The sequence below is a fragment of the Mobula hypostoma genome, chromosome 18 (genome assembly GCF_963921235.1).
Source record: "Mobula hypostoma chromosome 18, sMobHyp1.1, whole genome shotgun sequence".
Lineage (NCBI taxonomy): Eukaryota > Metazoa > Chordata > Chondrichthyes > Myliobatiformes > Myliobatidae > Mobula > Mobula hypostoma.
This window is the reverse complement of record NC_086114.1, coordinates 37,050,534-37,076,668: the sequence shown is the minus strand read 5'-3', so window position 1 is coordinate 37,076,668 and position 26,135 is coordinate 37,050,534. Positions and strand designations below refer to the sequence as shown.

The 26,135-nt window shown below is 46.8% G+C and overlaps 1 protein-coding gene across 1 annotated transcript in view; it reads left to right on the top strand.

The window, feature by feature from the left end:
* Nucleotides 1-26,135, top strand: part of ldb3a (LIM domain binding 3a) — a 179,264-nt gene that overhangs the window by 73,733 nt on the left and 79,396 nt on the right. Inside the window, exons 4-6 of the mRNA XM_063070731.1 lie at nucleotides 7,053-7,128; nucleotides 12,979-13,394; nucleotides 14,252-14,384. Of these exons, the coding sequence (XP_062926801.1) occupies nucleotides 7,053-7,128; nucleotides 12,979-13,394; nucleotides 14,252-14,384 (625 nt within the window). The remainder of the gene's footprint in view (nucleotides 1-7,052; nucleotides 7,129-12,978; nucleotides 13,395-14,251; nucleotides 14,385-26,135) is intronic.

Here is a 26,135-nt window from a genome sequence, read left to right as displayed (position 1 = left end):
AACAATCCCTTCAGTTAACGTGCTCTACTAGTTTATAACTCATAAAGATAAGGATTTTAGACACAGGCATTCCGAGCAGTTACTTTCACTCACACTGGTACAACAGTTTGTAGACAGCAGAACAGCCCCAAAAGACCCAAGGGACAGTTTGGGGCGTCCGAAAATAATGCCTGGGTTAATGGGAGCAGGCACACTACACCCTACGCAGACAGATTTAAACCCTCAGTTTGGCTTTGCTGAGGTGTGTGGAGGTTAGATTTGGCAGTTGGTGAATAGTTATATTGGAAAATTAATGACAAAATGTGTCTTGGAGAAAGCCTCTGTACATTTGTAAATTTTTGTACATAATTTGTTTTCATTTGTCTATTTGTAAATACCTTTTTTTCCACAACTTTTGGGCAGCTTTTGCTCTTTTTTTCACCTGGTGCTAAATAAAACCCCTTGCACTAATGTGCTGTTGCGACTTACCATCTGATTTTTTTTCCAACTGGTGACCCCAGTCGGGCACACTAACCCACACCTGAGAGCGAGGTGTGACAGATGGTGACAGCGGTGGGATGGTAAGCCAGGAAGGGGTGAAGATGTCGAAAAGAGCTGGGCCGCACTCACGGAAGGCCAGAGTTAAACCATATGCTTCAGGGATGGAGTCTCATGAGGACAGGCAGTGGGACACGATGGAGTCTGAGGAAGAGTAGGTGGCCCAAGATGTGACAGTAGGGTTTGTGGCATTGTATCTCCCCCTGCCACAGACACGGCGTAGAATCAGCTCAACTCACATTGAGATACTGGAGAGAAGATCCAATTCTGAATCAGCGATGAAATCACTAAATCAGGAGTGTTTTCCGAAACCTGTGTTAATTTTTAATTTTACTTCTCTTACAACTCTTATACCTGCGCCAAGCCCCTCTCAGACCATCGGGGCTGTGGTTGTACCTGTCCTGTATCCCTTTGTGTAAAGAGCCCCTAAGTGTACATGTACATCGGATGTCATCTCACTAATGCCCAGAATGTTTCCGTGAAACATTCCTGACTGTAGACGCAAAGCATTGTAATGAAAGCATTTGTCGCTTAATTGATTGCTTGCACCTGCATGTTGGCCTTCAGTGACTGTGTACACGAATACTCAGGACCCTATGAGCATCAGTTTTACCCGGTCTCTCCCCCTTTTAAAAAACACTCTGATTTGGTGTTTTGTACACCAGAGTTGATAAAATGACATTGTTCCTTATTATTCTGCATCTGCCCTTGGACGTTCAGTCACTTGTCTGAATTTATAACTCAAGAGGTTCTGCAGATGCTGGAAGTCCGAGCAATACACGCAAAATGCCGGAGTAACTCAGTAAGTCAGGCAGCACCTATGGAGGTGAATAAATAGTCGACACTTTGGGCCGAGACCTTTCATCAGGACTGGAAAGGAAGGGGGCAGAAGCCAGAATAAGATGGTGGGGGGAGGGGAAGGAGTACAAGCTGGCAGGTGATAGAAAACACCTGGTGGAGGGGTGGGGTGGTATGTGGGTGTTGGAGGAAAGATGAAGTAAGAAGCTGGGAGATGATAGGTGGAAAAGGTAAAGGGCTGAAGAAGCAGAAAGCTAATAGGAGAGGATAGTGGAACATGGAAGAAAGGGAAGGAAGAGTAAGGTGAAGGGCTGAGAGGAAAATCAGATTTGTGAATGGAAAAAGAGGAGAGAGGAGGAGAAATTATCAGAAGTTCGAGTAATCAATGTCCATGCCAACAGGTTGGAGGCTATCCAGATGAAATATGAGATGTTGCTCTTCCAACTTGTGTCTGGCCTCATCTTGGTAGTCGAGGAGGCCATGGACTAAAAAAATGTCAGAATTGGAATGGGAAATTGAAATGGGTAGCCATTGGAAAATCCTGTCTTTTGCATTAGGCAGAGCAACAGTCCTCAAGGAAGCAGTGCTCCGATCTGCGTCGGGTCTCACTGATGTAGAGGAGGCCACGCCGGGAGCACCGGATACAGTAGATGACACTGACAGACTCATAGGTGAGGTGTTGCCTCACTGGGATGGACTGTCTGAATTCATATGAAGCCTCTTCACGTTCTGCACCCTGCTCACTATCCCAGCTAGTTTTGCATCATCAGCAAATGTGGAAATCTGATAATTGGGTTGCCTTGGGCAATCATTGATTTAGATATAAATAGCCGAGGTGATTATGTAAGGAAGCCCACCATCCTTACTCTGCCTGTGTTACAGTGATTCCTGTCCTATATAAACACGACGTGCAGTTACAATGTGGACCGAGGTTTCCAGGCAGTAGCATGGCTGGATGTGAAGGGAAGTGAGAGGAGCGGAGAAATGAACAACAAAGTGATGGACCATTTCTTTGGTGGCTGACTTCCATCACGTGTAGCAAAGTGCCGGAGGAACTCAGCAGGTCAGGCAGCATCTATGGAGGAAAATGGACAGTCAGCATTTCAGTCAAGGCCCTTCATCTGAATTCAGTCGCTAAGTTCCTCCAGTGTTTTGAGTGTTGCTCCCGATTTCAGTATCTGCAGTCTCTAGTGTCTCCATATTCTGCCAGGTACTGCTGCTTATTCCAGCCCCACACAGTGGAAAATGAGACGACCATTTCTGGATCTCTTCACCCGGGAAATGTAATGGGCCCCCTGTATCCACGTTTGCAACCCCAAACCCCAGCACCCAACCATCCATTAGGATTGTGTGACAGAATCCCACTGAAATGTGGAATCTGAACGCACAGGGAAGTGATCAGCAAGTTATATGATGGAACACCTTCGTCAGAGGCTTTGTGTTCTTTAGTTCAAATCCCACCAGTCGCACATGGTTTGCTGTTGGATCATTCCTGGGGCAAATGGAACTTCCCAGGAATGCACAGGCCTGGGGCCTCACCATGGGGCCGTGCCCCTGTGCTGGTCTGGGGGCCTCACCATGGGGCCGTGCCCCTGTGCTGGTCTGGGGGCCTCACCATGGGGCCGAGCCCATGTGCTGGTCTGGGGGCCTCACCATGGGGCCGTGCCCCTGTGCTGGTCTGGGGGCCTCACCATGGGGCCTTGGTCCTGTGCTGGTCTGGAGGCCTCACCATGGGGCTGTGCCCCTGTGCTGGTCTGGGGGCCTCACTATGGGGCCGTGCCCCTGTGCTGGTCTGGAGGCTCACTATGGGGCCGTGCCCATGTGCTGGTCTGGGGGCTTCACCATGGGGCCGTGCCCCTGTGCTGGTCTGGAGGCTCACTATGGGGCTGTGCCCATGTGCTGGTCTGGGGCCTCTTCATGGGGCCGTGCCCCTGTGCTGGTGTGGAGGCCTCACCATGAGGCCGAGCCCATGTGCTGGTCTGGGGGCCTCACCATGAGACTGTGCCCCTGTGCTGGTCTGGGGGCCTCACCATGGGGCCGTGCCCCTGTGCTGGTCTGGGGGCCTCACCATGAGACTGTGCCCCTGTGCTGGTCTGGAGGCTCACCATGGGGCCGTGCCCCTGTGCTGGTCTGGGGGCCTCACCATGGGGCCGTGCCCCTGTGCTGGTCTGGGGGCCTCACCATGGGGCCGTGCCCCTGTGCTGGTCTGGGGGCCTCTCCATGGGGCCATGCCCCTGTGTTGGTCTGGGGGCCTCACCATGGGGCCATGCCCCTGTGTTGGTCTGGGGGCTTGCTCTGTGCTCTCCTCTCAGCTGTTGCTGCACCCTCACCCTCACCACTGATCATTTCTCTCACCCCCCCCCAACCACTCCAGCAGTCCAGACCCAACCCACCCAAACTTTTCCCAATGCCCCACCATCCAGCCACTAGCTTACACCCCCCCCCCCACCTTCAGATTTCCTGAGGATCTTGACCATTTCTCCTCTTCCTCTCCGCTCCCATATCTCAGATTGTCACCTTTACCTGTCGGTACAGCCCCAGAGGTTGACTCTCTCTGGCCACAACCGTGTCCCTGAAGGTGCAGCTGATGTTCAGCCGCGAGGCTTTTCACCCACCAGGGCCGTTGTCGCAGCAGCTCCACTTCCAGGGTACGGCACCCTGCAGCAGAGCAGCCAGCAGTCCTGAAGCTATTGTAATTGAAACACAGCAGAGCCGTGATTGTTGTTCTAACATTCCGAGGAAGATGATGAACTCTGATTATTGTAGTTATTTATTTCACATTGGAGTCTGCTTATGTCACTGCTTCATATTAAATAAACTCACTGTTGGCCTCTAGACTGACCCTCCGTTTGATGCTGGGTAGCTTCGACTGCGTTCTGGCACGGAGTTCAATTGAGTCAACTGATTTGCAGAGCGATGCTCCTCTGAATCAGCGCAAATATTGGTACTTTTGCCAGCTAGAAGCACACTTTATTGTAAGGAATGTGAACTCCAGACTTGGGAGGAGACCTGAATGGTATTAGCAACAGATGTATTCACTGGCTGTCCTGCAATGCTGGTTTCTTCTCTGGGAGAGTGTCCACTCTTTTCCATTCTATAAGCCATGGTTATATGCAGTTCGATGTCAAACAATACTAACAAATGGGAATCTCATCTGGAGTCAAAATGTACCGTTCTAGAGAGGTGAAGAGTTAATTCTGTGATCCCAGTCTCAGACTTTGAGATTCTTGGTCAGAAACAAACCCCTTGCCTTGACCAAACTCTGTTCCCTGAGTGGCCATCCTACTGTGGGTGTGACTTCTCAGGACTGGTCAAAGCAGCTGGTGGGACAGCTTAACCACAGGATTAGGAATGGATTTGTTGTATCTGATCTGCAGTGGAGCCAAGGTGTCCCATCCACATCCCCGTGGCTTTTGATGTCTGCTCTTGTGCTGTCATCGCAGACTCATGGGCTGATCAAGTGGGCTAAACGGGAAATGGAATGAGATCATCAAAGTCAGTCACCAGGCTACGGTTACAGTGTGGGGCCAGCCACTCATTGAACAGGGTAATAGACTGATCGACCTTCCTCTCCACCAATCCCCACCTCTCATTCCCTTTTCTGTTGTTTGTCCTGTGTTTTGTGAGGCTCTCCCCTTTGACCACAGGATTTTCAATGGGGACAGGTTGGAGGGTGCAAGATAATTGAATTGAAGTGCACTTTATGAAGGGGTGATAGGGAGGCTGAGAGGTGGGGCATGACCTGCTTGTAAATAGGGAATTGAACACTGGGGGAGCTTCTAAACGGCAGCAGAAGCCAGCTTTAGATGGGTTGGGTTTGGGGAGGGCTGACAGAAGGGCAGCTGGTACATGACAGTGGAAATGTGTTGAAGCCAGGATGATAGTGAAGGGGCCGAAATCTTTCTCAGTGGGGATGCAAGCTACAGATCTCAGTATACACTCAGTGGCCACTTTATTTGGTACACCTGTTCATTAATTCAAATATCAAATCAACCAATCAAAGGACAAAGGAGAGACTGTCTAAAATATTTCCTAATGTTGATAGTCAGTGTGATAGATATAAAACCGAGACAGCTACATTGACACATATGTTCTGGTCGTGTTCTGTATTGAAACATTTTTGGAAATCTATTTTTTCTACGATTTCTAAAGCTTTAAAAATTAATTTACAACCTAATAAATTGACAATTTTGTTTGGTATAATCCCTCAATATATTCATGGTATTTCTATATCAGACCAACATGTAATTGCATTTGTTACATTATTGGTCAGAAGGGCTATTTTATTGAAATGGAAAGATGCCTCTGCTCCCAATGGTTCTCTCATGTGATGTTATGTCTAGTTTGGAGAAAATCAGAAGTCGAACTTTTGATCCTCGATTTGACTTTGAGAAAAGGTTGGGGTTCATTTGCCTGCTACTATCATCTGATTTGAGTTAATTAAGATGGTTTCCTTCTGATTCTTGTTTAAATGGATTTGAGTTGACAGATTGATGTTTTTCTTTTATGGAAGCTTGTGTGGCGTATAGCTCCGGCGTTGTGCTCCCAATGGGTTTTCTTCGGGGGTTTTTTGTTAGCAGGGGTTTTGTTTTAGTTAGTAGGGGTTCTTTTTTTCCTTAAAAAAATTCTTAACACTTTATTTTTTCTTATTATTATTGATATATTGTTTAGCTTTGTTAATTAGTTATTTGGTAATTTAATTCCTCATTGTACATATTGACATGTTGACTTCATTACTTTAATATATTTTTGTTGATCAATAATAATTAATAAAAAAGATTTTAAAGATGAAATTCAAATATCAAATCAACCAATCATGTGGCAGCAACTCAATGCATAAAAGCATACAGATATGGTCAAGAGAACCAGTGGTTGTTCAGGTTAGACATCAGAATGGGGAAGAAATGTGATTTAAGTGACTTTGATCATGGAATGATTGTTGGTGCCAGACGGGGTGGTCTGAGTACCTCAGAAACTGCTGATCTCCTGGGATTTTCATGCACAACAGCCTCTAGAGTTTACAAAGAATGGTGCAAAAAACAAAACAAAAATCCAGTGAGCAGCAGTTCAGTGGGTGAGAACACCTTGTTAATGAGAGAGGTCAGAGGGGAATGGCCAGACTGGTTTAAGCTACGGGGAGGCACCAGTAACCCAAATAACCATGTGTTACAACAGTGGTGTGCAGAAGAGCATCTCTGAACAAACAACACATTGAACCTTGAAGTGGGTGGGCTACAGCAACAGAAGACAACAAACACACGTGCAGTGGCCGCTTTATTAGGTACAGGTGGTTGGGTGGTGGAGGGGGATGTGGCCATATTCTGGAGTGTGGAATGGGGGTTATACACTTGGTTGGGGGGGATGGGGGATAGGATGAACAGGGAGAAGAGAAGAAGCAAACCTGAAGTTGTTTTCGGCATGTGGGAATAGCGACCTAAGGCTCATGTTGTTCCCTACTTTCGAGCATGATGTGATGAATCCACAGCTTCTGATTCGCGTTGCCCCTGTTCTACTGTGAGTCAGGTCACGAGCAGTGGATCTCACCTTGTCAACTACGGTGGGTGCTCATGTTCCCGGCTGCTTCAAGGGAGGATTTGGAGCAATGCTTTGAGCCTGGCCATTGACAGAGAGAATTGGAAGCTACTTTCAACTAGAACAGAAGGGCTTCTGCATGGTTTTATACAACGTTCTAATGGAGACTGATTTTGTTCTTTCAGATCAAAGCGCCCAGGCCCAGTTCCCACTGCTACTCTGAGAATGGATTCTGCAATGCCAGTGATTCCTCATCAGAAGGTAGGACTGGTCCCACCAAGTCCAGCTAGCGTAACTTCTGCAGTCAGTAAAACTCCTGATCCACTCCAGTAGCTCAGCTAATTACAGGTTGGGCCATATGTGTTTACTGTCACTGTAGGGATGGGACTGGGAGGAAATCTTCCACTTTCAGCAGCTAATATTGACTTTCTTGGACTTGGACTTCCGTCCAGGTCCTAACCCCAAGAAATGCAGTTACTCATCTCGGCCACCCTGCTGTACTACTAACCCGCGAACCCCATAACCGGCAAGGTCAGGCCAATATCATCTTTTCTGTGTCTCCAGAAGGATTTTCATCTTCACTGGTCTGAAAAGCCGGAATTACATGTCACTCACAATGCATCCAACTTTTACAACTTTGTGGGCCTGAAACTGTGCTACATAAAGGGGCAACACTTTAGCTGTTGGTCTGGTGCCTTTCCGCTTGCTCTACATTTAAGACTGAGATTTCCTTGCAACTTCAGCCATCTTCCTGCACTTTAAGCCCATTGGGCATTGGTCTACCCTGAATACTTCTGTCAGAGATGAATGTTTACATGTGAGATGAAGATGTGAGGGATGACACTTACTGCCACTGTGACCTGGTGGGAGGTAGCATTCAAGACTCATTGCCCAAAGCCTTGCCCTCTCAGGGTTTATTGGGACTCAAGCGCATAGTTTGACTTCTCAAAGAAGCAACAGTTACATGAGTTGGTCTTCAAGGAGTTCCTCATTGCGCTGTTATTTGAGTTCATCCTCACACATGCCTCAACTGTGCAGCACTTTGCTGTTACTTGGAGGTCATACACCCTCTTCGCCTCCCTGCCTCAAAACCATTCTAGGACACTGCTGCTGATCTCTGCCACTCCTCAAAATTTGCTGCTCACTGCAGGGTGTTACTTTGGCTCTCTTTTTAAGGCGAGAAGATTTAGTCTGACGGGAGCAGCTGCAAAAACCCAGTGGCATTGTGTACACTTTGGAGAAGTCAGGCTTACATTGGCTTCATTTACTTAGCATTCCTTGCAGAGAGCACCAGGGCAGCCTTCTGTCAGTAGCACAAAGGACATGCTTCCTGCAGATGGTGCTCTCCACCAGTCCTTGGGAGTACTCTATTTCCATTCGCATTTCAGTGAAGCAACAGTTCCCAGTGGCTGGAAGAGTGCTGCATGCATCTTATGTACCTCCCTATAACAGCAAGCTGCCAAGGTTGCACCTGTATGGCTGAGTACTGGCAGCTGTAACATTTTGCTGTCAATCACCAAAGCAATGAAAGGGACCGTGTTACAAGGGGAAAGCCAACAGTTCTGTTCTGGAAGCCTCACAGATGATGATCACGAACTATATTGGACATCTGGAAACATATTTATGATGACACTGTCCTATTTTAAACCCATTAAGAAATGGAAAAGTGACTTCTCAACTTAGTGTTGCATGCCAATGAGCACAGGACCTTCATAATGTAAAATCCACTATGCACTGAATGGGGCAGAGTTGAAAACCCCTCTCTGCATCTAATGATTGGGGTTTGGTTAAAAGTTAAACAATTTTCTAAATTGGGTATTCCAACTTCTCAGTCCTAACTTTGCCCAGTCACGCTGGGTGTTAAGGTTAAGATATGGTACCTGATGTCCATTTCACTATCCCTGGCTCACTTCTCCTAGGGCATAGAACCTTCATAATTGGTCAATTGGTGACTGTATTCACTGACTGTGTCGGGAGTAATTAGTATGAGAAGTATCAGGGTAATTGAAGTCGAAATAGTTATAACTTAAAGGCTTGAGATTTTTTTGACAAGTATTGCCCAAGCCTGTGGTAAAATGTAGTGCTTTTACAAAAGATGCAGATGTTAGCAAGGTTTTCCGAAGAAACAGTGTGATCCATTGTGGAAACATCTTCTGCTAAATGTCTCAAAGTAGGGCTGAGTGTCACTGTGTTGGTATAGACGGTCAAATCCAAATCAGACCAGAGACTTCTCCTAAGGGCCGCCAGGGCCTACTGTGCAGTGAATTGCTTGTTCTTCACGCACTTCTGTATAAAGCACCTGCCTCATTGTCGCCAGAATATTGATCTAGCTGTGTGCAGATTAAAACATGTTTCCAGATCAGGCCATTATCTTACAGTGAATGAGATTTGCTCCTGACTGATTCTGTTCAATTTATTTTTTTAAGTCTCTTGGCTCTCCCTGCCTCCCCCTCACTCCCCATCTACTTTGTTCTCTTCTGCTTCACCCTTCTTCAACCTACCCCCTTGTGCTGTACTAACACTTCCACTTCTCCTATCTTTCCTCTTTTTGCTTCGCCCATCCATTGCTGTCCTCTCTCAGACTCATTGTTCTTCTCTCGCTCTCGCTCTCTATCTTCCTGCTGTTATCCCTCTCCTAGCTAGGATGATGATCCTGGGAGAGATGCAAACCAGGAGACAGCACCATCTTCAGAAGCCTCAGTGGTGATGTGAGACTATGGTGAGCCTGCACTGTGGTTTCTGATAAGCCCACAGCACTGCCTCGGGGTGACTGCTGGCAGCCCCCTCAACACACTTGGCTCTTTCCAAGCCGCTGCTTAAAAAGCTCATCAAGAGCTCCGCTGACCCTGTCCCATGAAGGAAGAGAGAGAGCTGTCAGGCCGGCAACCAGTTTGCTTTTCATTTCTCTCCCTTCTGGATGTACCTTCTTGTTGAAGTAACAATGCAGATGTTTTCTTTGTTTATCTGTTGCAGTAGAACTTTTCCTTGCTGTGCCTTGCTGCTCTCCTCTGTTGCCCCCAACCAAGGTGCTGGGTTCTGCTGTGGAGCAAGACTAGGTCAAACTTGTTCAACCCTGTGCATTAAAAGAGGCAGGACCCTGTACACTTCCATCATATCATCTCCACGATCAGCAAATCATCCTGCACCCTCCCCAGTTTTTTAAGCAAACATGACTCGTGTGGTAGTGTAGAAAAGCTGAGGCTGATGCTGTGCTGTTACAGCAGGTCGGGAATGGATATTTTCTCCAGCACCACAGTCCTTCCCCAGTGGCAGGTGCTAGTCTGTCCTCTCTGATGTGTAGATGTTCCCAGGGAACTGAGCAAATGCAGAACTTACCTATTCATGTGTAACTAATCCCATTTGCTGTCCTTCTTTTGCCTGAGTGGCTCTGATGTAAAGGCTGCTGGTGCGGCCAGTAAGTGCAATTGGTGAAAGTCAATTTTGACCAGATGATTGGGCTAAGCCCTTAATCCTTTCATTTTAACAAGATCTTTACACACAGCTTATTTGTGTGACACAGGCACACATACATACACTGGCACACACATAAACGTGTGCAAAAGTTTGCATGTGTGAGTGGAGTTACATGCACACACGCACGCACACGCACACACGCACGTGCACACACGCACGTGCACACACACACGCACACATGCAAACGCACGTGCACACGCACGCACACACGCACGCATGCACACGCACGCACACACACGCACATGCACGCACACACACACACACACACACACAACCTCCATTGCTCAGTGCTGATACAGTAAGTTGCAGGGACTGAATGAGGAGAACTACTGAGTACAGAGGTAGGGGTAAGGAAGATAATTCTCCTTATGGGGCTGGATAGATAAAGGTAAGTCTGTGAGTGCTTCGACCTGCTGAGTGCACCTCATCCACTCCATCAGGCAGTGGGTTAGTGGGCCCACCCAGACTGTGTTGCTGGCACACCACCAACAGAATCCACGTCACTCACTTCCCATCAGCGTTTCCTAAATCTGCCTTTTGGCATCCTTGGTCTGAGCCAGGCACCTGGAAGGAAATCCTTTCAGAAACAGTGCACATCTTAACCCTGGGCTCATCCCCTAATATTCCATCCAGTGTCGGGCTGGTACTGCACCCTTGGCATGTGTGGCAGAGACAAAAGGCACTGGACCTATCTCCATCAGACGCTCTCATCTCCTGTCACTGTGAGTGTCTGAGCCAGCATTCGGATCCTCAGCTGTCTTGCTTCATTCTGTGAAGGTACGAGGAAGATGCATAACTGAAGCTGCTGGAGGTTCCTGGTGCAGACACGGCAGAGCTCGTTCCTCGTTCACTTACTTCATGCGGCTTGACTTCGGTGACAGACTGCAGATGTGCTGGTGTCAGTTTGGGCCTGTAGCCAGCCCAGGCTGCTGGTCACAACACCAACAGACTTGTGAGTAACTTCAGTCACCAGTACTGAACCTACCAAGGCAGCAACATGAGTGACTGATCATGCTGGCCACCTTTTAGCCCTTTCCAAATGTCAGCACCTCCCAGAGGGAACTGGGGAAGGAGTTGTGATCTCAGTTGCATTCCATTCACCACAGTTTCTGAAGCTTCTTTACTTACACCATCAGATGGCTGTGGAAATCACGGGAAAAAAGAACAAGGTTGTCACTGGCACTCAATGTCTCTTGTTGCTTCACTGTCCATTGCGCCAAGTGCTGAGGTGAGCTTTAATTAGTGTAGACATTGAGGATTGTCTTCTCTGTATGAGATGTTTCAAAAATCATCTGGTCTCCCTTAGCATCTAAATTGTGCATTTTGGTGGTGATAACCCGATATTCCAACCTTTCATCATTCATGGAAGTTCTTGGGTTAAAATCCTGGATCTTCTCTCCACATCACTTTTGGAATAGGTTCACCATACAGACTACATTGGTTCAAGATGGTGCCTCAATACCACTGTTATATATGATGCTTATATCCCATGTAATGGACCAGAACTGGAATCAGAGAAGTACTGAGATGTTAGTGATGGAATAATCATGGGATGGACGGAGAAATGGAAGAGGGATTCAGCATGGTGTCCCCTTGACTGTACATAGAAAAAGCAGGAATGTGAAGAGCACGTTGCAGGGGGGTGAGCTTGAGTTAAGAGCAGGATTTCAAGGGATTCTGCTGGAGAGGTATTGAAAAAAGCATTAGTTGCCACTGAGAACGATCGAAGAAAACAGAGTGTTGGGATGTGCACATTTTGTTATCCACTCTAAGGAGGTGTACTGGGGGTTGAGGAAGTTGCTTGCTGATTAGAGAATATTAATGAGATCTTCATTAGAAGGAATACAAAGAAGAATTGGAGGAGTGGTTCTGATCTTTGGGGCTGATTCTGAGATCAATCTGTCCATCGTGGAACTCAACTTTACAACAGTTTGTACTAAATTTGGGAGTGTATCTCTGGAACCTCTGGGGTTACTTTTGGCTGAACTGATGTAGTCATCGTGCTTGAAGCCCAGTGCTCTATTATGCTGTCAACAGAAGAATGTAAATTTGGGAATTGTGAAACAGATGAGTGGCAGTGAGGTGTGAGACCCAGGGTGATTTTCTTTCCTTCAGGGGAAATGGCAATGAAGTCTACCAAGAGGAAACAAGTGGGCAGTTTGGAGAAGCAGAGACATTTACAAAAATTCAGTGTTGCATTGGAATTTGGCTTCGGCTGAGTCAGCAAAGACAAGGCCAGGTTGGTTGTGGAATGGTTGGGGTGCAGGTTAGTGCGGGTGAAGTAAGGTAATGGAGCGGGGACAAGATTGGGTCAAGATTGTTGAGCAGAAAAGGGAGGCAGGGCTGGGTAGATGCACACTCATAGGAAATATTTACCAATATGGTCAGTAATACAGCATCTTGGGGAAAGAAGCCTTCTGGTCATGTCAGCATTGTGCATTGAAGTCCCTTTGCATTTTGTGATATCTCCATATTCTCTGAGGAAATTGCTTAGTGCTGTTTCCTTCTTGTGTCCCGGGTGCTCCTGAGTCCTCGGTGAAAGCTCGCTAACTTATGCCAACAGGTTTGTGGTTGCCTGCAGTCTGTGATTGTTGTCTTTTGCCTCCCTGTCCCGTGCTTGGCTGTGTGTTGTTGCAGGAGTCAGACCTGGAAACCAGCCCCGGTCGCCTGAGCAGCAAGCAGACGTCAACCCCCAAGCACTGGCTTGGTCTGACAGCTCAGACTGCTAGCAGCCCACGCACAGCTAACGGGATGTCCTGGCACTGTTCCAGCACCAGGGACAGCAGCTTGTCCTGCAGTTCACCGCTGACCGCAGCCTTCAGGCAGACACCTGCTGGGACCACCACGATGTCCTCACCAGCTACTGGCCTCTCACCTCAAAGAGGGGCTCACCACTCACAGGCATCAGATGTAAATGGCACAATGCCGAAAGTCAGCCCACAAAGGCAATACAACAGTCTGTACTCTAAGGAGACCCTTGAGAAAATGAGGAGGGCTGCAGGCCAGGAAGATGGCAAAAAGGGCAGGGCCTCTACAGGAGGAATACTGCAAGGGTACGTACTACAACAGCATCCCCATGGGAACCTCACTGTATAGCTGAGCGGACCAATTTACTTTGATGTTCTGTAGGGAACCTTTTGTTGAACAACCTGGTGATCAGCCTGTAACCCCCTGCTGGTGACTGACTGCCAAGCAGGATCACCTCACCCAAGCCTTTCAACCTGCTCCCTGTGCGTTTTGGCTTCGCACTACGGGTTCCTCTGTCCTGTGCAACCTTTGGGATTTTGCAGAAACTTGGGAATGTCCAACACATGCTCCTCGTTTTGCAGGAGCTCGAGGACAGGAAGTGTTGAAATCAGAGAGTCATAGAACAGAAGTACATTCAATCTATCAATGCTAGCTCCAGGAGAGCAATCCCATCCTTGCCCTTCCCCTGTCAAATTGCAAATTACTTTTCCATGTATCTGTCCAGTTCCTTCTTGTAAATTCTGACAAATGAGGAGAACACTTGGCCCATGGGTTTTTCCACCACTTATTTCGATGCTGGCTGATCTACTCTTCCGTAGCTCTATGGCAGATCACTTCCATGGCCCAGTGTCCAGTTTTCCAGGAGTGTGGGCCACCCACTGGAATTCAGATTGCTGCATGGGCTCCAAAGTTGTAGATTGGGCAATGGAGCAAGTCGCCTCCTGGTCCAGTGGGTTCAGACACAGTTCAGTGGTGGACCTGCAGAGTTTACAGTTACAGATTTACATCTGATGCGAGAGTTAGGTTCCCGGAATAAAGCTGGCATTGCAGTGTGTTTGGTATTTGTGGAGTTGAATGAACCTTGTGACCTCGGAACAGTTTTTAATCACCTTATTAGAACTAACTGCTTGCCTTGGCTTCTCATGGAGTTGGCATTTTACAGGTGGCAGTCAGTGGGATTGTGGCTCTGTGTTCAACGAGTGGAGCTTACACTCCAATGCTTGATCCAGATGCCTCACTTCGTGATGAAGTGGGAGCACTTGCTGTGTAACTGGGGTAAGATGACACATATCCAGGTTTGTAGATGACACTGTCTGCCTTTCTACGTAGTGCCCAAGATGTTAAAGAAACAAAGTTGTGGAAATGTGTGTCAGACTTGTCGAAGCGAGGTCACCTAGATTGGACCCAGAAAGGACAGAACAGAGCGCTTTCCCAATAGTGAAAGTCTAGAATCGGTGGTGATGCGAAAAGGTTTGAGAGCTCCCTTGGCATAAATGCATTGGCAGAGTTTAGATGGCATGGTAGGTACCATTGGCAGAGCTGCTCCTGCAGTGCTCCAGTGATTTGGGTTCAGCTGCTGAGTCTGGCACTGATGTACCATCACGAACAGAAAGATAGTGAGAGATGGGGACGCGGTCACTGAGAGCTACGGCAGGTTTGAGCAGCGATGTGTGTTTCATCACACCCATCCAGGTATGAGCTCTTGTGTGGAGGTGTGGCCTTTTACTGCCATCACCCCAGGGACAGACTTGTCTATTAATCAGAATCTGGTTTAACATCACTGGCATATGTTGTGAAATCTGTTGTTTTGCGGCAGCAGTACATTGCAATATGTAATAAAAAACTATAAATTACAATAAGAATATATATATGTTCTGTTCCTATATTTTGAGTGTGTGTCTTCAGGCTCCTGTGCCTCCTTGATTGCAGCATGAGAAGAAGACATGTCCTAAGTGATGAGCTCCTTAGTAATGGATGCCATCTATTTTAGGCGCCACCTTTTGAAGGTTTCCTCAGTGCTGGGAGGCTAGTGCCCATCATGGAGCTGGCTGAGTTTATAACTTTTTGCAGCTTTTTCTGATCCTGTGCAGTGGACCCTCCATACCAGACGTTGGTGCACCTAGTTAGAATGCTCTCCACGGTACGTCTGCGGAAATTTGTGAGAGTCTGTGGTGACATACCAAGTCCCTCAAACTCCTGATGAAATGCAGTATAGCCGCTGTTGTGCCTCCTCTTTAATTGCCTCAATATGTTGGAACCAGGGTAGATCTTCAGAGATTTTGACACCCAGGAACTTGAATCTGCTCACCTTTCCATTTCAGATCCCTCGATGAGGACTGGTGTGTGTTCCCTTGGCTTCCCCTTTCTGAAATCCACAATCAATTCTTCAGTCTTACTGATGCTGAGTACAAGGTTTTTGCTGCAATACCATTCTCAACCAGCTGATCTGCCTTGTGCCTGTATGCCTCCTTGTCACCATCTGAAATTCTGCCAATAGTACTTGTGTCATCAGCAAATTTACAGATGGCATGTGAGCTGTGCTTAGACATACAGTCATGGGTGCAGGGAGAGTAGAGCAGTGGGCTAAGCATGCATCCTTAAGACACAAGTGTTGATTGTTGGTGAGGTGGGATGTTATTTCCAGTCCACGCAGACTGTGGTCTGATGAGGATGTCAAGGATCCAGTTGCAGAAGAAGGTACAGCGGCCAGGGTTTTGGAGCTTGTTAATTGTGCCTTAACCCTCCTGAATGATGTTCTGACATTGGTCTCTGAAACAGAGATCACAAGATCACCAGCAACTGCAGGGATTTGCACAGATGTAGTTTTACTCTCCTTTTCAAAGTGTGTACAAAAGGCATTGAGCTCATCTGGGAGTGAAGCCTCAAAGCCACTTATGATGTTAAGTTTCACCTTGTAGGAAGTAATGGCCTGCAAACCCTCCCAGAGCCAACGTGCATCTGAGTCTGTCTCTAACCTCAATCAGAATTGTTTCTTCATTCTCCTGTAGTTTGTGCCTGGACTTCTGGATCACTGGTTTTGAATGCCACAGATCTAGCTCTCAGCAGACTACAAATCCCTACTTCATCCATGACTTTTGGTTTGGGTATGTCCGGTCTTGAAGGAAACCTGTTGAGAGCACTGTGGTGGTGTAACAATTGAGGTCAGTTGTTTGAAAACAGAAATCTGGTTCACAGGAAGAGTTGGGTTTTCATTGTCAGGGACATGATTCTCTTTAAGCTCATTACACTTAGTTCATTGGATCCATGTTTGCCCCTCGTGTAGGTAAGGGTTAAGGATTGATGGTGATGTGGAGAGAATCATTTACAGAGAAGGAAAGTCCTTATCCAATCACACTGAAATCTCACTGCTCCCGTACTTGTACACAACAGGTAGCTGACCCCTTGGTATAGACACTATTGCGCGGAGAGCAGAGAACTTCGAAAGAGCTGCTGTTTAATTCAGGATGATCAGAACTATCCATGTTTCTGTAGTTCATGGCTACTAATATTCCCTGATTCTTGCCTGCCTGTGACACAGAGTCTTGGGGTGATACATCATGGAAACTGGCCCTTTGGACCAATTCTCAAATGAAGCTCTCACCACCTCTCTCTGGACAGGTTCAGCCCACCAAGCTGTGTCACCTTTTATTTTCAATTTCAGGCCGTTCCTCATGGTTAGAAATGCCCAACCTATGGGCATCCACACCCCAACATATGAATGAGGCCCCATCATTTTATTCAATTCAAAAGTCGTTCAAGCATTCTTTCCTATAAACAGCAGGACTAGTTTTCTATTTCTCTCCAAATTTAGTAATTGTTCAATTTTAGCCTTATATGCTTTTGATGCCATTCATTACAACACTGAGGAAGTATGGTTAGACATTGAGTGATTTCTGTGTATTTTCTGACTTACAGACAAAATTGACTTATGGGAGAGGGTAAAAATGGAACCCGGCTGTTATCCAGTGTTGGCCTGTATTGCAACAGTCTAGCAGACTGGAGTATAACTGGAGCTGAGGGAGGGTGCAGAACAGTTTCTGTGAGAGCGACTGCTGGCCCAGCAGCAGAACGCTCAAATCCATGAACTGGTTAGGAGTCTTGTCTCCAGTAGGAGTTGTGTGGCTGTGGAGGAAGCAACACAGCAGTGATCACACAGCACATTGGTTGCAAGCCACTGGATGGTATAATTACTGAAATACTGTTGCATGTTGGGTTACAGCTTCCACAACGTAACACTATGCTCTTCAGCAGTGCTCCGGATGTGTGTGTGTTTCAGAGATGGGGAGGTGGAGGGGAAGCAGTCCTGCACCAGAAGACCTTGAGTTTCTGAGCTGCTTCTCGATTCCTAAGGTGGAATGCACACATATAACCATATAACAATTACAGCACGGAAACAGACCATCTCGGCCCTTCTAGTCCGTGCCGAACTCTTACTCTCACCTAGTCCCACTGACCTGCACTCAGCCCATAACCCTCCATTCCTTTCCTGTCCATATAGCTATCCAATTTAACTTTAACTGACAACATTGAACCTACCTCAACCACTTCTGCTGGAAGTTCGTTCCACACAGCTACCACTCTCTGAGTAAAGAAGTTCCCCCTCATGTTACCCCTAAACTTTTGCCGTTTAACTCTCAACTCATGTCCTCTTGTTTGAATCTCCCCCAGTCTCAATGGAAAAAGCCTATCCACGTCAACTCTATCTATCCCCCTCATAATTTTAAATACCTCTATCAAGTCCCCCCCAACCTTCTACGTGCCAAAGAATAAAGACCCAACTTGTTCAACTCTGTAACTTAGGTGATGAAACCCAGGTAACATTCTAGTAAATCTTCTCTGTACCCTGTACTCTCTCTGTTTTGTTGACATCTTTTCTATAATTCGATGACCAGAACTGTACGCAATACTCCAAATTTGGCCTTACCAATGCCTTGTACAATTTCAACATTACATCCCAACTCCTATACTCAATGCTCTGATCTATAAAGGCCAGCATACCAAAAGCTTTCTTTACCACCCTATCCACATGAGATTCCACCTTCAGGGAACTATGCACCATTATTCCTAGATCCCTCTGTTCTACTGCATTCTTCAATGCCCTGCCATTTACCATACTTTATACTTTATTGTCGCCAAACAATTGGTACTAGAACGTACAATCATCACAGTGATATTTGATTCTGCGCTTCACACGCCCTGGATTACAAATATTAAATATTAAAAATACAAAGTTAAAATTATTAAATATTAAAAATTTAAATTATAAATCATAAATAGAAAATAGAAAAATGGAAAGTAAGGTAGTGCAAAAGAACCGAGAGGCAGGTCCGGATATTTGGAGGGTACGGCCCAGATCCGGGTCAGGATCCGTTTAGCAGTCTTATCACAGTTGGAAAGAAGCTGTTCCCAAATCTGGCCGTACGGGTCTTCAAGCTCCTGAGCCTTCTCCCGGAGGGAAGAGGGACGAAAAATGTGTTGGCTGGGTGGGTTGTGTCCTTGATTATCCTGGCAGCACTGCTCCGACAGCGTGTGGTGTAAAGTGAGTCCACAGACGGAAGATTGGTTTGTGTGATGTGCTGCGCCGTGTTCACGATCTTCTGCAGCTTCTTTCGGTCTTGGACAGGACAACTTCCATAACAGGTTGTGATGCACCCTAGAAGAATGCTTTCTACTGTCCATCTATGAAAATTAGTGAGGGTTTTAGGGGACAGGCCAATTTTCTTTAGTTTTCTCAGGAAGTAAAGGCGCTGGTGGGCCTTCTTGGCAGTGAACTCTGCTTGGTTGGACCAAGTCAGGTCATTTTGACCCTGAGGAACTTAAAGCTTTTGACTTGTTCCACTTGCGCACCACCGATGTAAATTGGGTCGTGCGGTCCGCTACTCCTTCTGAAGTCAACAACCAATTCCTTCATCTTGCTGATGTTGAGGGATAGGTTATTGTCTTTGCACCATGCCACCAGGTTCTTAATTTCCTCTCTGTACTCAAACTCATCATTACCTGAGATACGGCCTACAATTGTTGTGTCATCAGCAAACTTACATATTGAGTTTGATGGAAACTTGGCTACACAATCATGGATGTACAGTGAGTACAGCAGGGGGCTGAGTACACAGTCTTGTGGGGCACCGGTGCTCAGAGTGATTGTAGAGGAGAGCTTGTCCCCTATTTTTTACAGCCTGGGTCCTGTCTGTGAGGAAGTTGAAGATCCAGCTGCAGATCTGAGTGCTAAGGCCTAGGTTCCGGAGCTTAGGAATCAGTTTATTTGGAATGATGGTGTTAAAGGCAGAGCTGTAGTCAATGAAAAGAAGCCTTACGTATGCGTATTTATTCTCCAGATGTTCTAAGGAGGAATGTAGGGCCAGTGAGATGGCATCTGCCGTTGACCTGTTGCTCCGGTAGGCGAATTGCAAAGCGTTGAGGTTGACCGGTAGGCTGTGGTTGATGTGTGCCATAACCAATCTCTCGAAGCACTTCATAGCAATTGATGTCAGAGCCACAGGTCGATAGTCATCCAGGCATGCCACCTTGCTCTTCTTCGGCACTGGGATTATCGTTGCCTTCTTAAAACACAAGGGGATCTTAGGCTGAAGCAAGGAGCAGTTGAAGGTGTCAGCAAACACTCCAGCTAGCTCGCTTGCACAGGCCCGGAGAACCCGTCCCGGAACGCCATCTGGACCCGTCGCCTTCCTTGGATTTATCTTCAGGAAGGCCCTTCTAACGTCCTCCTCGGTGATGATGAATCTCGATGCCACCAGGTCCGGTTCATCCGGAGGGAGCAGGACGCTCCTCTTATGTTCAAATCTTGCATAGAATACGTTGTCAGGAAGAGAAGCGCCACAGTTACTGATATTCCCTTTTCTTTGTGCCCAGTGATCTCATTTAGACCCTGCCATAGTCTACTGGCATCCCTTTTGTTAGCCTGGGCTTCCAACTTGGCTCGATATTGCCTCTTGATGCCCTTAATGGCTTTCCGGAGTTCACGCCTGGATTCCACGTAGCGACTGGTATCCCCAGACCTAAAAGCCGCAGCTCTAGCCTTCAAAAGGGACTTGACCTCATAATTCATCCAAGGTTTCCAGTTAGGGAATACCCGGATCGTCTTGCGAGACACACAGTCCTCTGTGCATTTCCAAATAAAGTCCGTGACAGCTGAGGCATACTCATCGAGGTTATCTGCCGAGTCCTTGAATACTAACCAGTCCACCGATCCAAAGCAGTCACGGAGGACCTCATCCGTTTCCTCCGTCCAACGCAACACTACTTTTAACACCGTGACCTCCTGCTTCAGTTTCTGTTTGTAAGCCGGGAGGAGGAGTACGGCCTGATGGTCCGATTTTCTGAAGTGAGGTTGTGGGACGGAACGGTAGGCATCCTTGACTGCTGTGTAGCAGTGGTCAAGTATATTCGGGCCTCTAGTGGGACAGGAGACATGTTGGTATAACTTTGGCAGTGCCTTTCTGAGCTTGGCCTGGTTAAAGTCCCCGGCTGTAATGAGCAAAGCCTCCGGATACCTGGTCTCAAGTTCACTGATGTTGGCATACAGTATGTTCAGAGCACACTCCACGTCCACCTGGGGGGAATATAGACCGCTGTCAGTATGACTGAGGTGAACTCCCATGGCAGATAGTAGGGACGACACTTCACCGACAGGTGTTCCAGGTCTGGGCTGCAGGAGCTTGTCAGTGCCACGCAGTGTTGATCAGTTGGCAGACACCACCCCCCTTGTCTTGCTCAAAGACACCATGCGGTCCATCCAATGGATCGAAAATCCCTCCGGTCGGATGGTACAGTCAGGGGTGGCGGGGAGAGCCAGGTCTCAGTGAAACAGAATACACAGCAGTTCCTCATCTCCCTGCAGTAGGTGAGTCTCCCTTTAAGATCATCCACCTTGTTCTCTATGGCTTGCACATTAGCTAGTAGGATGGTGGGCATAGGGACCCTGAAGCCCCTCAGCTTCAATCTGATCAGCAGCCCAGCTCTTTTTCCACGCTTCCTCGGTAAGTAGTGCATCTTTCCAGGTTTAGATCGATGCAGTGTGTTGTTGTCAGCTCTTTGAGGTAGGTGGACGCATCCAGTGGGAATCGCGTCGTCGTGCACTCCGGGTCGGGCCGAGTAATGAGGGAGGCTCCGCTGCCACTTGCAGCTGCCGGGGGCCTGGGCTGTCAATTGGGTCGGGCCCCGAAGCCAGCACTTAATCCCAGATGGCCGGGCTCCTGGCTGAAACAAGTCCCTATGCCGAGTCACGGTTGCGGAGGCCTCCGCTCCAGTCGAGCCTCGGGCTCGATTTCCGAGGTCGGCGGCGGAGGCCTCACTTTGGCAGCTGTGGATGGCCACCAACGGGCCTTTATGGTGGTCGCTCCGGGGAAGCGTCTGGGGCACCTCGAGGTCTCAACCGTCACTTCTGTGTGGTCGTCTGCTCCGGAGAGGTGCTGGTCGGAATGGGCCATGTCTCCAAGCGCTCCGGTACGGTTGCAGACAGCGGGTCTCCGGGAATGCGGTGGGCCTCATTGGTCGGGTCCAGGTGCGGTCCAGAGTTCAAGAAGCAGTTCTGGCATGGTGGTCTCCAGCTGGGTCAGTAGCTTTGCCAGGGTGTTGTTGATCTTGATCTTGCTAAATTGGAGGTTTATAAGGGTTTCTCGGGTATAGGATAGTAAAGAGGGCAGTTTGCTCTGGAGAGCACACGCAAAATCGCCAGTTACCGGCGCCATCTTTAACGGAACATTAACAAACATGTATGTCCTATTTTGACTAGTCCTACCAAAATGTAGCATCTCACATTTATCAGCATTAAACTCCATCTGCCATCTTTCAGCCCACTCTTCTAACTGGCCTAAATCTCTCTGCAAGCTTTGAAAACTTACTTCATTATCCACAACTCCACCTATCTTAGTATCATCTGCATACTTACGAATCCAATTTACCACCCCATCATCCAAATCATTAATGTATATGACAAACAACACTGGACCCGGTACAGATCCCTGAGGCACACTACTAGTCACCGGCCTCCAATCCGACAAACAGTTATCCATCACTACTCTGGCGTCTCCCATCCAGCCACTGCTGAATCCATGTTACTACTTCAATATTAATACCTAACGATTGAACCTTCCTAACTAACCTTCCGTGTGGAACCTTGTCAGAGGCCTTACTGAAGTCCATATAGACAACATCCACCACTTTACCCTCGTCAACTTTCCGAGTAACCTCTTCAAAAAATTCAATAAGATTTGTCAAACATGAACTTCCACGCAAAATCCATGTTGACTGTTCCTAATCAGACCCTGTCTATCCAAATAATTATATATACCATCTCTAAGAATACTTTCCATCAATTTACCCACCACTGACATCAAACTCACTGGCTGATAATTACTATGTTTAGTCCTAGAACCCTTTTTAAACAATGGAACAACATGAGCAATACGCCAATCCTCCAGCACCATCCCCGTTTCTAATGACATTTGAAATATTTCTGTCAGAGCCCCTGCTATTTCCACACTAACTTCCCTCAAGGTCCTAGGGAGTATCCTGTCGGGACCCAGAGACTTATCCACTTTTATATTCCTTAAAAGCACCAGTACTTCCTCTTCTTTAATCATCATAGTTTCCATAACTTCCCTGTTTCCCTTATCTTACACAATTCAATATCCTTCTCCTTAGTGAATACAGAAGAAAAGAAATTGTTCAAAATCTCCCCCATCTCTTTTGGCTCCGCACATAGCTGTCCACTCTGATTCTCTAAGGGACCAATTTTATCCCTCAATCTCCTTTTGCTATTAATATAACTGTAGAAACCCTTTGGATTTATTTTCACCTTACTTGCCAAAGCAACCTCATATCTTCTTTTAGCTTTTCTAATTTCTTTCTTGAGATTCTTTTTACATTCTTTATATTCCCCGAGCACCTCACTTGAGTTTTTGATGGATTTGGGTTCAGAGACCATTTTTCATAATACTGCTTCATTGCTTCGAGGACTGCTGTAAGTCGTACTTCAGCTTCTGGAAGGAGTTAGCTTATGTTGTTATGCATAGGTCGTCTGCATAGATAAACCTGCGTGTGTTAGGAAAGGTTGGTTGGTCGTTTGTGTAAACATTAAATAGTAAAGGTGCCAGGACTGATCCCTGTGGTAGTCCATTCTTTTGTGGACGCCACCTACTCGTAACTCCATTCATTTCTACATAAAATCTGTGATTTTCTAGGAAGGTTTCTTATTACTTTGACTGTGGTTTTATTCTTTAACATTTTAGATAATTTCAGTAGCAGGCCTCTGTGATTCACAGTGCCGTATGCTGCTGTTAAGTCAACGAATACTGCCCATGAAATTTGTCGCATTTCACAGCCATCCTCAATATACTGGGTTAAGTTCAGGACTTGACCGCAGCAAGAGGAGCCTGGCCTGAACCCGGCTTGGTCTGGTGTGAGAAGATCTTTGACGAAGGGGGATATTCTTTTCAGTATGAGTCTCTCGTAGAGTTTATAGAGGGTGCAGAGCAGGGAAATCGGTCTGTAATTTTTAGGAATGTTGGGGTCTTTATTGGGTTTTAGGAGAGCAACAACTTTGGCTCTTCACTTTTTAGGTATTTTTAATGATCTTAGGCAACAGTTAAAAAGGGACAGAAGCCAGTGGAGTACTTTAGGTCCAAGATGTTTAAGGAATTCATTAAGAATCCCATCTATGCCAACAGCTTTGTTGGATTTTAGCTGTGATACTTCATCCTTTAATTCTTCTAGGGTGAGAGGTGGGAAGTTGTTATTCCCATTTGACAGAGCTGACTCCATCTCCTGATGTTGCTTTTTCTTTTGCCTCCGTTCCTTGTTATTTGGTCGACCATTTAGTACCAGTTGGTGGGCAACCTGATTGGGTGTTACGGCAGCAATTCTCTGTGGTGGTCTATTGTCTGGGTTGAGTTTCCGAACAGTTGCCGGTGCCTTCTTACTATTCTTGGTCATGTCTGTGTTTTCTATCAGTTCCTGCCAACGCTGTTGTCCCTCTTGGCTCAGTAGGGACAGAACTGACTCTCCCATTTCAGTTGTGTCTTGACCAAACGGGTCTTGGTCATATAAGTTGACATAGTCATCATAACTTTGCTTGATATCACTAGTCAATCCCTGAATATATTTGGTTCTGCAGCCGCTAGGTATGTTCTGCTGTGCTACTTTCCAGATTAGTCGGACAAATTCATCATAATGTTCAGGTTCTGGTGGTATGGTATCGATAAGTTGATCAAGGGATTCTGCAAAAGATGTCCAATTTGCTTTTCTCAGGTTAAATCTTGGTAGGAACTTTGATGGTACAGGTCTCAGAACGGGAAGGGATTCTACCTGAACTGGACGGTGTTGGGATTTGGGTATATGTTGGAGAACTGTTCGTGTGAAGAGGTTGGAGCTTGTCGAGGTAATAAAGGCAAGGTCTGGGTTGTATCTTTTTCTCCATCTGGCACCTGTGAAGGTAGGGGTGTCCTTTGACTCATATAGTAGCTCAAGGCTGTTGTTTAGAGCCCATGATACAACTTCTTCTCCATTTGCATCGGCATCTTCGTATCCCCAGTTGGTGCTATGGCTGTTAAAGTCACCAACAATGAGGTGCATTTTGTCCTGGAGATCTAGGTTAGGTGGCCACATGAATGGTTCATTAGGGGGTTTGTAGACCGAGGTGATATTTATGTGTTTTGTTTCAACTTTCAGAACTTCCATTGATCCAGCTTGGATGTTTGCTGTTCTCATTACTATAGATTTATCTTTAACAAAGATTGCACTTCCATAAGTTTGGCTAGGGGTGTCAAGAGCCATGTGCATTCCTGGCACATAGAGTTGGTTGTTCAGCCTATGAGTTTCTTGTATGCATAAGATGTCCGGTCTTAAGTTTGCCAGGATTTCTGCTTTCCTGTGGCTGAAGCCTTCGATGTTGTGGCTGACGATTTTCATTATTTCTAGTGGGCCAAGGGTTTATCCTTTTACCACCCACTGGATCATTTGGTCTGACGCCTAACGAAGGTCATTGATCTGAAACATTAACACCCTTTCTCTCTCCATAGATACTGCCAAGTTTTCTGCTTTTATTTCAGATTTCCAACATCTGCCATTTATTTTGCTTCTGGTGAAACAATAACCTGAAGTGGTGACCAGAGGAGGTTCAATAGTTACCTGCTGTATGCATCAGGACCACAAGAGGGCAGTGCATTACCAGTGTGGCTTATCAGCCCCAAGTGACCATATTGCATCCAGCCAGAGTCTGTAGTTGGTCACTGGATCTGGGCTGGTTTGAGGTTGAAGATTCCACCAGCGCTGAAGGACATTCCAAACCTCGCTACTTGCAACCATCTCCTGGTGCATCCAGTACCCCATTCTGAGCCAACTTGCATGAACTGTGTGTCTATTTGCAATTGGAATTGGTTTATTTTTGTCACATGTACAGGGGTATGGTGAAAGGTTTATCTTGCATATTGTTCATACAGATCAAACCATTACACAATGCATTGAAGCAGTACAAAATAAAATAAAAACAGAATGAAGAATATAGTGTTTCGGGTATAGAGATAATGCAGTGCTGGTAGACAAAAAGTGCAAGATCATAATGAGGTAGATTGTAAGATCCGGAGTCAGGGAGTCGTGTCTGTAGCCTGACTTACTGTACTTTCTCAACATGTTTGCCATCCTTGTGTGGGGACCAGTGGAGTAGCTATGGCTACAGCAGTATCTTGGCCCCACTGTCAATGGGCTTCTCATTGCCATGGCCATGTTGAGCTGGTGTTGCCCCAGGAACTCAGCTGGTGTTGGGCCTGTTGTGTCTGGAATGATGAAACAAAAGCAGACGAGCTGGAGCCACTCAGCCAGTGAAGCAGCTTCCGTGGAAAGAGAAACCAGCCAAGGTTTCATGTTAGCAGCCCCTCCTGGGAACTGGGAGTTTGTCTCTTGCTTCCTCTAGTGGCTGAGGTTGACGTCTTATTGCCCTGGCTGTTGTGTGATATAAGGTTCACGGGTTCCGTGAGTGGAGACAGAAGCCACTCACTATGGGTAAGTAAGTTAACTATTTATTTACAGGA